General features: G+C 38.6%; 1 protein-coding gene across 1 annotated transcript in view; it reads left to right on the top strand.

Moving 5' to 3' along the window:
- Positions 1-3,437: 3,437 nt before the first annotated feature.
- The window catches only part of shank3a (SH3 and multiple ankyrin repeat domains 3a), a gene marked incomplete at both ends in the record, with an annotated part of 329,579 nt that continues 314,366 nt past the window's right edge, over positions 3,438-18,650 (top strand). Inside the window, one exon of the mRNA XM_079825457.1 lies at positions 3,438-3,752. Within this exon, the coding sequence (XP_079681583.1) occupies positions 3,438-3,752 (315 nt within the window). The remainder of the gene's footprint in view (positions 3,753-18,650) is intronic.

Genomic DNA, 18,650 nt, shown 5'->3' with positions numbered 1-18,650 from the left:
GGCGGTACAACATAAAGCCCAGCTCTGTGTGTGTTCATACTGGAAAATGACAGTTTAGAAAATAATATGCCCATGGATGTTAATGCAAGAAAGACTTAGACACACAATTATGCTGCCAAACAAGACAAATTGAAGGAAATATTCAGTTAATACTGTACAGAGAAAGACAGAGAATGAAGCGAAAATGAGGAACAGGGTAACAAAGGAATGAGAAAGAGACTGAGCGAAAGCATGTCATGGGAGCGGATGAGATTGAGATGAACTGCATAATAAAGTGGAACAATGACATGAGGTCAATCAGATTTTGGCCTACAGAGATAAAGACGAGGGCATGTGATCCAAAGAGAGCAGGAGTCAGTGACACTGATAAAGCCAATAGCGGGTGCTCTAGCACTGTGAAATCACAATAATGGGCGGGAGGGGATCCCTGTGGTGAATCCATAACAGTTTTACTCTGTGCTGATTACATGTCTTGCTTTATTTGTTTCTTTCTTGCTTGTCTGCATTTGGTTGCGTGCTGAGGGGGGAATTCACTAAGAATGCATGACACCAGCTGATAGTGCCATGTATGCAGTATCTTGTAGTGTTACATGTATGTGTTACAGTGCTGTTTCAGTGCATTTTGCACTTTGGTGAACTGCATTGCAAGGGTGCACTCTTTATTATTATTAATTATAAACCTGAATATGATGCAAGCACCCAAGTGTGCATTACAAACTGATTTGAACACAGGTAGCAGACCGTTAGCATGTGTTGTACTGTATTTGGAGCATTTATTGGTGTTTTGTGGTGTTATCCAGCAGCTCTAGTCTGCTGCATAGTATTCAGTCAACCTGATAAAATGTTGATTTACACACACACACACACACACACACACACACACACACACACACACACACACACACACACACACACACACACACACACACACACACACACACACACACACACACACACACACACACACACACACACACACACACACACACACTAACAGCATGAGATGACACTCGCCGATGTGTGAACACACCAAACTATGTCAGATAGTGTTGGTAGCTGATGCTTTGCTGTGAACTGTGAAGGCAATATTTGCTTGAAATCAATACAGCAGTTCAACAGCCCCCCCCCCCCCCTCTCTCTCTGTTTTTCATCCACTTCAGCTCTTACACTGTAACTCTGCCAAATGTCACATATCAAATTTATTAGATCATTATAATTCTCTGTATATCTAATATCATCATTTTGAATTGTCTGATTTTGTGTTAAACTGTTATTAAAGCCCACGTTTCCCTTTCCCGCTCTAAATCTCTTTATTTTCATTTTACACTATAATTCAGTGAGTTATCAAATATAACCCTGAATGTGTTTATTTTGCAATAATGATTTGGGTGAAAGTACATTATCCTCTTATCCAAATTACATTTACTTTTTATTTACTGAATAAAATATGTTTGGACATTAAATATTGATTAGGAGTTTATTTTATTATTATGTAAGAAGAAAGAGTGTGAAGTGATGAAACTAGCACAGCTATGTAGGAAATGAGTTGCCTGGACCAGTGTTCAATTAGCCTACAGTTTAATGTCACTATAGAAAATATCACAGATCTGACCGATCAGAATCAAGTATTCCACGGAGCCTCGCATTAATGCTGCCTTCACGTCATGCTATCGGAAATGTCCTGATTCCTACTTTAGAAGTCGTGATTATGAGCTTGTTGCATTCAAGTACTTTGTTGTCGGAATGAACAGGAATCATGGTGGACACCAGGTTTATTCTTGCCTATTTATTGGGAAAATCTTATTAAAACCATCATCATATGTAGTGTCCCTTGCACTGACAGCCATATAAACATTCCAGATGTTCGCTGTGTATCAAACATACAATACGCTTCAAATGATTATTCGTACATGTAAATGCACTACATTAATGTCAAGACAAGCCGACCTAGTTGTTTTGGGGAAAAAAATAATAAAACCACAACTGCCTGCCACAGCAGTATTTCTCCCCACCACCACGTTTACAGTTTATGACACGCCCATCTCAGGAATTTGGGGTATCAAAATTATTTCTGAACTTCCCAGTGGTAAACACGACATCAGAGGGCGTTCATGTGCAATCATTACCTAGGAAACTCGTATTTACAATAATTCCGATAGCACGTGAAGGCAGCATTAGATATACTATATTGCCAAAAGTATTGGGACACCCCTCCAAATCCTTGAATTCAGGTGTTCCAATCACTTCAATGGCCAGAGGTGTATAAAATCAAGCACCAAGTGTGAAGTGTAAAGTTTGATGGAGAGGGGATTATGGTGTGGGGTTGTTTTTCAGGGGTTGGGCTTGGCCCCTTAGTTCAAGTGAAAGGAACTCTTAATGCTTCAGCATACCAAGACATTTTGGACAATTTCATGCTCCCAACTTTGTGGGAACATTTCGGGGATGGCTGCAAAGGGTGGACCAGCTCCATATTAAACCCTACGGATTAAGGATGGGATGTCATTAAAATTCATGTGCATGTAAAGGCAGACGTCCCAAAACCTTATATAGTGGTATATAGTGTATCATTACAATTATTTAGTGTATCTGACCTGATTTGTTTTTATAATCAGTTTTATTGCTCATTCAGAAATGTGTTCAACCTGTTCAATTATAGCCCACGTTTAAATTCTTTCCTTCTGTTTATTCTGTAATGTTTATATACAGTATATCAAAAGTTTGAGGTCAGTCATTTTTTAAAAGAAATAATTTTATTCAGCAAGGACACATCTAATAGATCAAACGTGGCATTTATAAAGTTATTCAAAGAATCCCTGAAAAAAAATATTTTGCAGCACAACTGCTTAAACGTTCATCGTTGCTAATAATGTCAATTCTAATCAGCATATTAATCACATTCAAATTTTATAGAAGTGCAGAGTTTTATGAGAGACATGAATCTAGTGCAGCTATGTAGAATATTGGTTATTGGGCCAACGATATAATATAATATCATATAAATTCCAGAATTGAACGAAGAATTCCAAAGAGCTGTTAAGATATAATATCAGATCATTTGAATTGTTTTGTGAGCTTTTCTGATTATTTCTCATTATTTAATGATGTTGTTGTAATCTGTTTTATTGTACATTCAGAAATGTGTTAAACCGGCATTATAGCCTACAGGTTTGATGCTTAAAATGCTTAATCACAGCACACATTTAACCTCTCTCTCTCTCTCTCTCTCTCTCTCTCTCTCTCTCTCTCTCTCTCTCTCTCTCTCTCTCTCTCTCTAATCCTCGCTTGCATCTCCCCTCCCCTCTTTCACTCTCTCTCTCTCTCCCTGTGCTTGTGTGTGTGTGCGCGTGTGCCAGCAGCTCCCCGTGTGTGTATGTGTGTGCGCACACGCGTATGCGTGAGAGAGGCACTATGCAGTCGGAGCTCCACACACACAGAGCATGCCTGTGAGTGCGGGCTCGGGCAAACATGAGCCTTCCCAGCCCAGAGATCGTCCACAGCAGCAGCCTGAACTCCCGTCTGAGCCCCCCTCTGCCCTCCCCCTCTCTCTCCCTCTCTCGCTGCCTCTCTCTCTCCCTCTCCTCATCTACTCTCGCCCTGCGCAGCCTCTTCCCCGCCACCTCTCCAGCACCAGCCGGGGGGACAGCTCCCGCTCTCCGCACGCCGACGTTTGCCGAGCGCCGGCCGGCCCCATGGAGGAACCCCAGGGCAACGCACTGGTCGTCCGCATAGGCATCCCTGACCTGCAGCAAACGGTGAGTTCTGTCAGTGCTCCAAACTCTCTCTCTCATTTTTTTTTTTTGCCCGTCCTGTTCTCTTTCATTGTGCACATGATTGTTCTCTCTTTTTTTACCTTTTCATCTTACTACTGCAATTTTTGCTCTTGAATGTTACCAGTCTTCATTAGTGGTGGACTTTGAAAACTGGCCACTTTGAGAGCGAGAGAGAGAGAGAGAGAGAGAGAGACGGAAAACCAAAGGTAGATATACTGACTAGGGTGGATTATTGTAGCTTTACTGTAATTCACAGGGACTTTTTCCCCCATGTCGAGGGGCTGTCAGACTTGTCAGTTCTGTTGCAGCGTATTGTACAGTGTCCCCTGGGCCCTTTCGAGCGACATATGGTGCTGATGGATACGAGAGTGTGGTGTTGAAGTGCAGTTACTCACCTGTTCCTATTGGACAGATACAGGTGTTACGGTTGCAGGTGGCATTTTTAATTGAATAATATTTTCAGTATTGCACACGCTGGAGCCAGGATTTAGAGGGGTGCATACATTTTAATTGCATTTAAGCAATGGCTTAAATTTCGTTTTACATCATAGGTTAGTTGTAATGTGTTAAGGCCGTTTAAACAGCGAGTTGCAGCGACTGGATATCATTCATTTTCATTGAAAGCTGGCGATTTACTGGACATTACTGTTACGTGTTGAGATGAGGAGGATTATAGTAACTGGCGACAGCTATCCGTTAACATTTCCAATGCAATTATATGTAATTTATATACACTGCTGTTTAAAGTTTGGGGTCTGTACAGTTTTTTAATGATTATGAACAAAGTCTTTCAGAGACTGCATTTATTTGATCAAAAATGCAGTAAAAACAGTAATATTATGATTTTTTTTTCTCTTTGAATATATTATACAAAGTAATATATTCCTGTGCTTGGCAAAGCTGAATTTTCAGCATCATTACTCCAATCTTTAGTGTCACATAATCCTTCAGAAATCATTCTAATATGCTGATTTGCTGCTTAAGAAACATTTCTTGTTATTATTAATGTTGAAAACAGTTGTGGTGCTCAATATTTTTGTTCTTTTTGTTATATGTGTATATATATTTATTTAATATTTCTCTTCTTTGATAAATAGGAAGTTCAAAAGAAAAAAATTTTTAAGTGCCCCCTATTATGTTATTTCATTTTAGAAGTCTGCTACTACAGGTTTACATGCATCAAAGGTCAAAAACACTTTCATTTTCTAGTAATATACATTGCACATCACCACATTTTTCAATGATTCTCAAACGCCTCATCGGATGAATCAGTCTCTCTTTCTTTCCACGAACCTGCTCTGCTCTGATTGGCCAGAATCAGTCTGTTTGTGATTGGTCTACCGTTTGCAGCACATGTCAGAAACGAAAAGCCTATTTTGCCATAACGAAAGCCTCCTTAAGGTCAGCGGTTGTACACACTGCAAAAGGTCAGCGGTTGTACACACTGCAAAGACAGTAACGATGGCGTTGATTTTAACATATCAATCCGAGCGAGAGTCCGATTATGAAACATTGGAAGAACTAGTTAATCAACCCAAACCTCCATCGCAAGGACGATTTAAGCAGGATGTTTCTCAGTGACACTCTGCTCAGTTTGAAGTACATTATGAGATGTTTCAACTGTAATTCCGCACCATCAGCATTAACAAGTGCATGTCCATCAATAAACCCATGTGTATATTTCTATGTCTGATGTAACATTAAAGTTTGTAAAACAAATCTCGCTCCATCCTTTATTATTACTCAAAGTTGTAAGAACAACAGACAATCTGCATTAATGGACCCAGTTTTAGGTAATAGTGGCACACAGCTGATTAGCAAAAGTATTTCAGTAAGACAGTAATAACGTGAGTTAGTTGGTTATCCGGAAACTTGCACAATATAAAACACAAAACTACGTATTATGAACACCCAAATAAAAAATAAAAAATATATACATCAATAATTAATCATACTTACAGGATATGATTCTGAGGAGCAAGTTGGTCCAAATAAAGTGGGTACTTTCCCATCTCTAATGGATAAGCGTTTTGTAAATCCCATTTAGACCTCACAAAAGGTTATACTGCTGTTGTATCGCTGTTGTAATTTTAACCACTTACTCTTCACATCGTCATCTTTTGGAAGTGTTTACAAAGAGAATTTGCTTTTGCAGGGCAGAAAACGGCATCTTCTCTACATGTACACAACATGAACCAGTTACCATCTTTAAGGGCGTGTCAAAGTAGAAGTTGTTCGAACACCATAGGCGGGCATTGTGCAAATGTGTTACCGCATTACATGCAGGTCACGGAAGTGAGACTGGAATTCCTCACGACTCGTTTAAGGCGGTTCAGAGTCGATTGTTTGTTTTGGGAGACAATAACTTTATTTAGTGTGCACTATAAACTTTGCAGACCGCTTACATTCACATACAGCTATATTACCAACTGCATGATAGGTAATATTCGAAAAAGAATAATAGGGGCACTTGAAAAAAGAAATATTTTGTAACATTTATAAATGTGTTTTTTTGCTACTTTTGATCAATTTTAATGCATCCTTGCTTAATAAAAGTATTAATTTCGATCAAAAATCTTACTGACCGCAAACTTTTGACTGGTAGCGAATTGCTTGCAAAGTATTGCTTTGTCAGAATACACAGCTTATTTTGAATGGACATCAAAAGCACCATCTGTGAAGTTACTGCATCTACATTACTAGCAGATGCTAACAAGGCCGTGCTAAACCATGACCCCTTCAAACTGAGCAGCAGGCTCGCATGAGGGATTGTGCGATTGACAGCGGTGCAGAGCATGAGGTGAGAGCATCAAAAGATGAGAAATGCTTTATGCTTTATAACTTTATGCAAATAAGAGGCAGCTGCCAGCCAATCGTTGTGAGGTGTTGGCAGTGACATCTGTCAGAAGCATTTCAAAGTCTGCCGATAGTGTTGAATTTAATTCAGATTTTAGATAGCAACTTTCATTTTAGCTAGGATATGGTTGGTTAACAAAATTGTCGCTTTACTTATGCACAATTACAGTTGGAAAAATGCTAAACATATGTCCAAACGCCTAAACTATATGCACAATGATTTTATTGACTGTGCACTGAACGCAATCACACACCATGCTGAAGGCAACCAAACGTGGGATATCTGTATTTTGGCCAGTGTCAAGCGGCTTCCTTTTTTAAAGCCTGTGGTAATGTAGCGTTTAGCAAACTGGCGATATAATGAGCAAATGTGCAAACATTGAAGTTCACGTGATCCACTGCCTGACATAGAGGAATATGACAGTTGAGTAGGAACACCTACTAGTGACAAACAGCAACTTGTTATTCATTAGTAGCTCAGAGTGGGTGGGTTTATTTCTGTTGGGCTAAGGGTGATCCTTGCTGGTTTGTTCAGGTTCCAGTTTTAATCGTTTGGACTGAGATGCTGATGCATTCTAGGAATATAACCAAATATTAATGATTGGGGGTGTCTGAATGTAAAAGTTTAAGAAATTATCATTGAAAAACCCATTTTGATTGAAGAATATTCTGAATATTGTGTGAATGTATGTGCTCAGCCCTGGTAGAGTTGATTGATTGTTTATAAAAAGGCTTGCTGCATGTTTCTCAGCCTTTTTAGTTGTGTTCCTTCAGTACATTTGACGCCTATGAAGTGAGTAACTGCAGTAGAATGAGTGAGCTCTAGATCAATGGCTCATTGTGCCGGTCAGAAATGTGTTTCTCCTTGAATCTTTTATCCTCCCTCTCAGCGCTCTATGAGTGTGCTTTAGTGACCATGCATGCATTAGTATGGTTTAACGTGAGTGTCTATGTATGTGGTTATGTGTCAGAGCCTCATTAAAAGCAGAGATCCGTAGTGTTAACGAGTGCTGTCCTTTAGCAGGGCCCAAGTCTCTATGTTAATAACGAGAGGTGAAAGAGAGCAGAAAGAATGTGTTAAATGCCAGATTTTCACTGGCACATCCCCCTACCACAAGCCTTTCAAATGCTAACTCGCACCCGCTAAATCCTGATACTATCTTTGGGAGCATTATAATACAAATAAACAATATCAGATTGCAACCGTTATTCGCATATGCCAATATCCAATGCTGAGAGCATGAGACATCACTGATGTATGTTTTTATGGTATACATACATTTTTGGTGTAAGTTTTGTTCGATATTGAGATCATATTGAGATCTCTGGGGTTTGATTGTAGACTTTTTTCTTGGCAAATTTGAGCCCAGTTTGAAATCCCCCTAGGAGACACATGAGATTAGTGGATAGTTTTTCCCAGGAGTAAAATGTAAAGTCTCCATTTGCTCTCCAGTTTATCTCAATGCTTTTTAAGAGAAATAGTTAGATATTAAAGAGATTTTTTAGTTTTGATGTGTCCCAGTGCACCTAGAAATTACTCAGCACATAATGTTTTTCACTGACATATTTCAAAATCAATTGAAACTTCTTTTGCCTTCAGATTTAAAATATGAGTGCACTTTTTAGAATCCTCCATTGACATCTAAATTCAGGTTCTTTATTCACTATTTTGCAGAGCTGCCTTCGGCAGTGATTACAGCTGTGAGACTTGAGTAGGCTGTGAGTCTACCAGATTTGCAGAACCGGATTTGGTCAGTTTTCCTGTCTCCTCCATGTAGATGCTTTGTGGATCATCTGTGAACTGTAATCGCCAGGTCTCTGAACACATTTTCTGTGGGGATTAAATCTTGGCTTTCACTGTGCCAATTAGAGACGTCCACAAACTCATTGTCTAAGACTGTTGAGTTTATTTCATTGCCGACATCTTTGTGTTTTGTTCCATTCCATTCAATTTGCTCCTTCAAATGATCAAATCTCATAGTTCTAGCCCATAAAAAAAGCTTGATACATTAACCTGCCTGATTTATTTGCCAAGTAAGTAGTTTTCATCAGAAATGGTGCTTGGAATTCAAGCCAAAGACATCTGAGAAACCTTTTCTTCAGTCTTTTTGAAGTCCTGTAAGTGCCAGTTGGCAAATCTAGGTGCTGGCACAGGTTTAGTAAACAGGAGTGGCCTGGGTCTTTATTGCTGTTTTTGGATGGACAGCCAGTCTTCGAGGCTTTCAGTTGACGATGATGGTCTCCACACAGCTTTTATAAGCCTTCAACGTCATGACATTGTGAACAGTAGGACCTCATGTGGATAGGTGTGTGACTATGCATGTCCAACCAAGTGGATTCTCAACAGTCAAGTTCTAAAGATATCAGATGATTGGCATACTGTGGTGTACGGAGCCCTTAACGGGACGTGGTGATGGACAATTATCTGTTAATACTTTTGCGTTCTCTCGTAGAAGTTTTGCGTTCCCCCAATTAAATTCTAAAGTTTTGTGAGGCAAAGTTTCTTAGGGGGAAAACTTTTGCAAGAGAACGCAAAAGCATTGAAATGTATTTTTTTCCTCCCATCTCATGTTTTCTCTCCATCACCATTTTCCTTTTAGGGGCTTCATAGTGGTGAAAGCTTGTTTATTTATTTATCTATCTATTTGTGTGATGCAGTGGTGAAAGCTCAGCATTTTTACAAATGTATTCATTCATTTATTGTAATTTATATATTTTTATATAATTCGTGTTAGGGTTATTTTTGATGGGGTGAGGGTATTTTTTTTATTATTTAGAAGGAACGTTTAACTATGCATATCAAATATATAATGGCATTTTTTTTTTTCAATATTTGTATACTTTTTCATATCGCAATCTTCCATTATACAGCTAGAAAAATAATTTCAGTCCTTTCGGAAATAAAATTCAAGTTGAAAAGTGTATGCGGTCCGAAACGTGTAAGTGTAAGTGAAAGTGTATGTAGTCGAAAACGCATTAGACCGGATTGCTTTCATAGTGTAAATGCTCATGTGGTCGAATGGGCTCGAGCAGCTGTAAAATACCACCTACTCTCTGCCTACTTACCTAATATGTAAACATTATGGGAAGTGTGCTAGCCAAACAGGATTTAAACTTTGTTGGCTGTACCAATGTACCAAGAACAATGTTCTCTCACCATTTCTGATTTCTAACATACACACGCACACACTTACTGTGTTCAGCGTTGTCTTACGGCTGTCAGAGCAAAAATGAAAACGGCTGCTCTCTGTATGTTTACATATGTACGTTCGTATGTAAATTGCACGAGCTTATGTTGTCCATTAGACCGGAAGATCTGAAAAAGCTCATACATTTACCTGCCCATAGACCCTCCCCTCAAAGAGGACAGAAGTGGTTGAAAGTGGACAAAAGAGACGGATTAAAACACCAGGTGTAAACGGGTATGTCTTCCTCATCTATTTGTGATCTGATCGAGCAAAACGTCTTAATACCAGGTGTAAACAGTGCCTGAAAGGTTTGGACTTAAGGAGCTGTATCTGCCATGTATATTGTGTAGGTTTGGTTGCTTTAGGGGTTGGGTCATTCATTTTGCCCTCACCTTGCATTACTGTTCCATCTGCTTACAGTTACTCTTGCAAAGATTTTTGGCTATTCACTGCAGGGTGACTTCCAAAAGACTATGTGTAATGATAAAAAGAGAGAGGGAAAGGTGTATAAAGAAGTGATGTGTTGAGAAGAGCGCATATCTCTGGAGGGTTTCGTTAAAGATTTCAAAGTGTGACAAAAGCCATATTCCCTGACGTTAAACGCAGAGGGACACCTGTGATGTACTTACACAGCGAAGACTACAGGGATCTCACTGCTGGAAGAGAAATGTTACGCTTTACAGTAGATTACAGACGGAAGGTTTGCTGTATGCGTGTGGGTGTGTGCACTCTTCATCTCTGGTAAAAGGATGACTTAGGGAACTAGTTACCTGCTCGTATCTCGTGTGAAATTCAAAAAAAAAAAATTCAAAGAGAGATGATGTTCATGTCTTCAACTTTTCCTTTCTCAAATATTGGTTTTGCTTAAAGGAATAGTTCCCCCAAAAATGAAAATTCTGTAATCATTTTCTCACCCTTATGTTGTTCCCGAACCCTTATGACTTTCTTTCTTCTGTGGAACACAAAAGAAGACCCATTACGTAATATCTAGACTGTTCTTTTTCATAATGGGGACGGGGGCTGTTTAGATCCAAAGTATTATAATAAAAAAAAGCCACGCCACATAAAAGTAGTCCATATGATTCATGTGCCACATTTCAAGTCTTCAAAAGCCATATGACAGTTTTGTGTGAAACCTGTCACCCCCTGAATCATTATTAAGCAGTTTTGTAATATAGTTATCAAATCTCATACGTCAAGATTTGCTGTGCTTGGTTTGACATCATTGACGTCAAACTTCTTGACATGCCAAATTTGAATTGAATGTGATTTGAAAGCTATGCTGAGAGGATTTTCAGTAAATAATTACTTTCATTTTGGTCTTTTCCTCAAGCACTACAAAAATGATTTTCTTACTCTGTATTTTTGTCTATATTTTATTTTCTGTACAAATATCTAAACATACTTAAAACAAGATACATTTACTTCATAAGCAATATTACGCAAGTTTTGTTTTTTGAAAAATATGTGACCCGTGCTGGCAAAATGAGTCACAATGAGCACATTTTTTAAAAGTAATTTTAGTTATTGTTATTTTCACATTCCCTATTAAAAAACCTTTAAAATAATGTATGATTCGGACGAAAAAATGACTGAGCTACACCTGTTTGAAGTCGATAGAGTCAGCGTAGTCAATTTTGAGAAAAATCGAGTTAAAGTTTTTCTAAAGGTTTCAAAATAACCATACCTTAAAATCCCACCAAAAATAACACCAAATTTGACACACAACAAGTCAAAACCAAATATCTATAGGAAAAATATATATTCAACTTTTTTCCCCATGATACCACAATTGTTTGATGAACATTAATGAAACAGACAGCTTATGTATTAAGACTGTAAGACTGTACTGTCTAATGTAATGTTACACATCAGATGTTTTTCCCCAACAGTTAACCAAACGTTCACATAAGACATAACAGATAATGTTTGCATGAATACTCGCCAAGACAGATATTTTGAAATACTGTAATTCTGTGTATATGTATATCAGGATTGCGTAGTGTCTGAGGCGTCTTTGTGCACACACATTGGATCTGTCAGTCAGCACGCGTGAGATGGACAAAGGAAAGGTACTCCTCTCTGAAAACATACAAATAAAGATACTTTTAGATGTTTCATTGCTATTTGGAGCATTGGGATCGCTACATGAGGGCTTAATTAACTAATTTTTGTGAAAACCTTAAAATCAACCAAAATCTACATTTTTCACTTGTTTTGCCTGTAGCTCGAAATTATCCTGTGCGCATTCCGACTACTTTTGCCAGAATGGGTCACATATAGCAAAATTACGTCAGTTTTGCTTAAAACAAGACAAAATATCTGCCAAAGGAGTCAGAAAAATAAACTTATTAAATATTAAATAAATTAAGTTTATTTTTCTGAACCCATTGGCAGATATTTTTATAGTCAAGTCAAGTCAAGTCAACTTTATTTATATAGCGCTTTTAACAATGTAGATTGTTTCAAAGCAGCTTTACAGTGTTAAACAGGAAAATAATGCAGCATAATTTTATTCAGCTGTATAGCCATTCTGGAAAAATGTCAAGTATCATACAGTGACAGTGTGGGCTTTAGATCAATAATTTGATCAGTAATTTAGTTTAAATGGTTAATTTAGTTTATTATTTAGATGTATTTCGATGTTTAGTTGAAAAATTTATACATAAAAAGAAAAAAAGTTCTGCTTATCAAGTAAATGTATCCTGATTTAAGAATGTTAAGATATTTGTCCTGGAAAACAAGACAAAATACTAAGTAAGAAAATCTTTCTTTTTGCAGTGAACAAAGATATTGTTCGACTTTCCAAGAGTTTGAATATTGTGCACTACTTCTATGATGCTTTTTCATCATTTTTCTAGCTTTACAATCCCCATTATGAAAAACAGCACTCTTGACATTCTGCAATATTTTTCCTTTTGTGTTCCACAGGGGAAAGAGATTCATACATGTTTGGGATGACATTAGGGTAGGTAAACGATGACAGAATTTTAATTTTGGGTGAACTATCCCTTTATTGGTTCCATATTGACTGTCAGTCCCATTCACAGAGATGTCTGGCATGAGCTAGTTCATTCAGGTTGATTACCCAGCACAGCTGTGCTGCTCAAATACATGCGGTTTGCCATTAAAACAACAAAAACTTGATTTTATGTTTGCTTCAACAGCAACTCCCAAACGCTGCCTGAGAAAGTAGTCAATCACAGATCTCAGTTTTTGAGATGTGTAGAATGTATTCAATGAACCATCTGAATGTGCTGAAAGATGTTTGGTGGCTTCACCGTCTGATTGTGTAGAGTAGTATGTAGTATGCACTTGTGTTATATAAACTTCTGAAGCCATACAATAGCTTTGTGTAAAGAATAATTTTCATCAAATAACATCTTAAATGTATTTTTTTTTTGTAGTCTCGCGTAGCCTGACCTTCAGACTGACGGCAGAAGGTCTGGACTCTATCGCAGCTTTTATTGGTCAAGGACCGCCCAAGAGAATGTTTGACTGACATGTAACGCAACCAATCACAGTTTGTTTTGTTCCGCGTCATGTTTAGGGGTGTGAAAATATGAAGTCGATGTCGATGCAACAACAGACCGGCGTGCATCTATATATTATTCAATCAAGAACGTCACGGCATTTGTTTCCAGGCGGACCGTTAAAGAAAGCAACACACACATTTCACGGATATTCTGTTGAATTCAACCAATCAGATGACAACTTCGCAACTCCTGAAGTGTTTCCAGATAAGTGTGCCATATGCATCAGACATTCAGCCAACGGTCCGTGGGAGTGACTAGTCTTTTTGTAACATAAAGCAGGAGAAGTCATATGAACCATGTCAGAAGAGTGATTACTCTTAGCTTGTTCACTTCAAAGGTTCAAACTTGAGTTTTAACCACTGTGCCACATCACTCCTGAGTATTGAAGTGAGCAGTGTGTGGAATTTCCATGTAGTTTTTAGATGTTTACAGGCATATTATCTATGAAATCTTTATTGCTTTGTGTTTAGGTGGACATCTCGGATGCCTAAAACCAAACGCTACATGAAATACTTTTTTGAGATGATTTTTATGAAGGCTTACCATATTGGATTATAAAACAACAATTTTAGCAGTGTCTCGAGTGATTTTGTGATTGTACACACTCATAATGCTTTGGTAATCAGATTCTTCTGTTGACAGATGGCATGCGTGGCACAGTATGGACGCAGAGCACAGTGACAGCTGTAATACACACCTTACAGTCCACCTGGTCTTCCTCTGCGGAGTGTTTAAAACATGAAGTAACATTCACAGCACATTAAACTGCCATTATGTCATGTATGTCTGAATATTCAGTGGGAAATAATGTAGGGCAGTGCAGGATATATGGAAATCACAACCGAAACCACAATATGGCTTAGTGCGATTATTAAATTGCCAAGGCTGCAACTTATTCAAATAATTATATGCACTGCATGTTTCAGAGTGAAGCTCTGCATTGTGTCCTTTGCATCTGATGTAAGTGTGGGTCACTTGTGCGTTTGGGAACGCAGCATGCAGCGACCATCTCCACAAACTTTTCTGCCACAACAAAAGCTCAAAACTTAAATTACTCAAGCAATATTTCTTATTTTGTTCAATATTTTTAAATAATAATTATAATTAATTAAATAGCACAGCAAACCTAGAGCTTTTTTTTCTTTTTTTTTTTTTTTACGAATAAAGGCATAGTTACTTTTTGTCCATTGTTCTTTGAATTTTCGGGCTACATCATTGTCTTCTGTGTATCAGGAGAAGGCGTCATGTCATCGCATTCATGATCAGATGTCAAATTTCATTTGAAGAAGACGTAATTAAATATATGCCCATACACATGTTTAGAGCACTATAGTATGTGAAATATGTCCATAAAAAACTTGAAATACTCCTACTCCAGTCCGTATGATCTTTGATCCGCGTTGCAATCGTTGTTTGAACTCATTGCGGCGTTCCGTGTAGAAACCGCTCTAATGCGTCCACCGGATGTTGTTTGATTTCTCCGCAGTAATACGACCTTATGCGTAATACAGCTGAGTGATTGGGTTAAAAGAGTTCATTCTCATGAATAAATGCAGAGAACCGCTCAGTACCGGCTGACATAGAATCATGACTGTCCAGCCCCAGCATCCAATCACTCACTCCATATGCACGCTTTGGCACGATTCTACCTCACATTCCGTGGTTTTGCTTCAACTTTACTTTTCAACGAACGAATTTGCTTAGAAAAACTCCAAAATAACCAATTTCCACTTGTTTAAAATTATGAGAGATTTTAGTGTTTTCAGTGATGTGCAGCATGTACATATCTGTTCACATCTCAACAAATTTGAGACCCTTTAACTATGATATTATTGGCTAATATTACCTTTCCCCGCCCACTCAAACATGATTGCATGAACAGAGAGGAAAAACTGTTTTTGAGGCCAAAAACTTACATTACATTCTTTTCTTTTCTTTTCCAAAACAAAACAAATCCTGCAATTTCAAAACCAAATCCTAACCAATGTTAACCATGGACATTTATTTAAATATGATTCATTTTGATTTCATTTTGTCTAAGTGCATTACAGACATCCAGTGAATGGCAGCATTGTTGGCAAAACCTTGTGGAAACTTGTGGCAGGTATTTGGAGTCGGTGTTGATGTTGTGTTCCAGAACGATATGTGATGTTATTGAGGCGAGACGGCATCATCCGAGCTTGAGACAGACTGATGGGTCTAAGACAGCAGAGTCTCTGGAATACTGGTGGCTGACTGCAGCTGTCCGATCTAATGCTTGTCTTAGACTCACTGCTTGAGATATGATTATTCTTGGGTTAGTGTATTTAGCATTATTAGCATGAAGTTTTAAGCATATTATCCCCACGGTGGCTGCCCTGCTGCTTAATAAAGGCCATTAATTGAGAGCGGCTTTTGTTTGGACCTCAGCAGAAGAGATTAGCCATTCACCTCAGCCACAGCAGGCTGTGCAAACGACACAAAGAGCTTGCTTTCCTTTGCTGTCTCCGTATCATTCTTTTTGTCCACTTTTTTTCCTACACTGTATAGTTAAAGAGAGGTGATGGATGCACTTTTAACACCACAGCATGCCCACATCCTTAATGCATGGTCATGAATATGCTTTTAACTCGCAACGTTCAACCGTGTCACTTCACATGAATCGTCCTTTTCTTTCATACTTTCTCATTTAGCTTCCATTTTTTATGCTGTCAAAACCAACACAAGTCATTCCTGTCTTTCTATATACTCTCTGTCTGTCTCCGCAACTCTCTGCGGTTCTGAAGGCATCTTGCTCCCTCTTCTGGCACACACGTTCGCTCGGCACGACGATGCCATCCATCACGGCAGAGATGGAGATGGGAGGCTTCGTTTGCGGAGGCGTCTCACGTTCTTCTGATGCTATTTTTAGCTCATTCAAACCCAACCTGCACTAGCATGTCTGCTGCGGACTCCAGCCCATCTGGACACAGTACACACTCACATTCACACAAATGAGATCTGGATTTTAGGACTGAACGTCTGGACCTTGTTATTCAGGTGTGTCCTGCATGTGTGGCTGCTTCATCTGAGCAGGTGAAGGGAGCTGTCCCCGGTGGACTCTGGGATTGATGTGCGTATGGCACCGAGATGCAGACCTCGACTGAGATCTATGCTGCTCCCGGCATTTTCACTTTCCTTTGTTCTTTAAGTGGAGTTAAAGCTTTCTTTTCCCTCTGAAGCGTGAAAGCAGGTGTGCAGGAGCGATCTGAAAAGCTGCCTTAAGTATAGTCTTTGAAAAGCAATGTTTGTGTGTGTATTTTATATACATATATACATACAGTATATATTTACATAAACACGCATACATACATCGACACCATGGGGAAAAACTGCCAAATAGATATTTTTTATATTATCTCATCATTTGGTAGCAGGTATATTAGCCTGCTGTCATTTTAAGCTGCTTGGGTTTCCATGGCTGAGCAGCTGCATCCAAGCCTTACATCACCAAGTGCAATGCAAAACGTCGGATGCAGTCATGTAAAACACGCCACCACTGGACTCTAGAGCAATGGAGACGTGTTCTCTGGAGTGACGAATCATGCTTCTCTGTCTGACAATCCGATGGATGAGTCTGGGTTTGACGTTTGCAAGGAGAACGGTACTTGTCTGACTGCATTGTGCCGAGTGTAAAGTTTGGTGGAGATGGGATTATGGTGTGGGGTTATTTTTTAGGGGTTGGGCTTGGCCCCTTAGTTCCAGTGAAAGGAACTCTTAATGCTTCAGCATACCAAGACGTTTTGGACAATTTCATGCTCCCAACTTTGTGGGAACAGTTTGGGGATGGCCACTTCTTGTTCCAACATGACAAGCAAGGTCCATAAAGACATGGATAAGTGAGCTTGGTGTGGAGGAACTTGACTGGCCCGCAGAGAGTCTTAACAGGTTTTTTTTTTCACTACTTCAGTACTGTACTTTTATTAAGCATAAATGCAGTTTTTTCCACACAAAAATTTATTTAGCAACTGTTTTCAACATTGATAATAATAAGAAATGTTTCTTGAGGAGCAAATCAGCATATTACAATGATTTCTGAAGGATAATGTGACACTGAAGATTGGAGTAATTATGCTGAAAATTCAACTTTGCCATCACAGGAATAAATTACATTTCAAAATATATGCAAATAGAAAGCACTTATTTAAAATGACTGTATTTTTGATAAAATATATGCAGCCTTGGTGAGCATAAGACTTTTCAAAAACTTTTCAAAAAACATCTTACAGACCCCAAACTTTTGAACTGTAGAGTATGTCCTCAATTAGGCAAGTACATGTGTGTGTGTGTGTGGGGGGGTTGGGGGGGGGGGGGGGGGGGGGGAGAGAGAGAGAGAGAGAGAAAGACAGGATTTCCTCAGCTTTACAACAGCGCGGTACAGTCTCTTCCCTGCGGCAGTGCTTTTCCAGACGGCTTTCCTCAGCCCTTTATTAATTATCTTCTTCTTCATTCATTGATTCTTAAACTCCAGCCTGTAGCACAATACACACATATACACACACACCTGTAGTAACCAGTGCAGAAAGCTGCTGATTGTATCACATCAAGGTCAACACACAAGAAATGACTGGGTTTAGTATGGCTGTGAGACATCAGAGTCTCTTGACAACTAATGTTAGATCACGAGGATCAGGTAGAAATCTGCAGTTTCTTTCTGCTGATTTTTATAAAAATCGCAGCTGGAAATTTGTTTGTTAATTTTTTTTTTTAAATAAAACTCATAATATTAAATATTAATTACAGAATTCTGGTAACTTCAAGTTTATTTGAACAGCGCTTTTCTCAATTGTGTCAATGCAGCTTTACAAAAAAAGCTTGTTTCAGTGTCACAATTTAGGAAGTATTCTGTTATCAGCCAGAGATGAGTGTGTCAAAGTAATGTCCATATGGCAGTGATATACAGCTAGAATATAGTATATTTCATGGTTAGTTCTTTATGTATTCATTTAAGCCTACATAACACATGTGTTAGGCAGCAATTAACTTGTGCTTGTAATGATTACAATGTAAGGTTAATATCACAGTATTAAGATAATAATATTGAAATTAACCTCAATTATGGTTATTATACACAGAGCTTCTTGTTTAAACACGGTTTCTGTTTTTATTTGTTTCTTTCTGTTTCTCTGCAATATGCTGCTCTTTATCTGGCAATATCTCTCGTTTCTCTATTAGAGTCACTGTGTTTGTGGATTCTGGCATTTCTGGGTGTTCTCACTGTTTAAGTGCCAAAGGGAGCTTCAGTGCCCTGGGCAATTTACATCCCAACACACACACACAGA

Source organism: Gobio gobio (assembly GCF_949357685.1).
Source record: "Gobio gobio genome assembly, chromosome: 9".
Taxonomy (NCBI): Eukaryota; Metazoa; Chordata; class Actinopteri; order Cypriniformes; family Gobionidae; genus Gobio; species Gobio gobio.
Note: the sequence above shows the minus strand (reverse complement) of the source record. Positions and strands in the feature narration are given on the sequence as shown.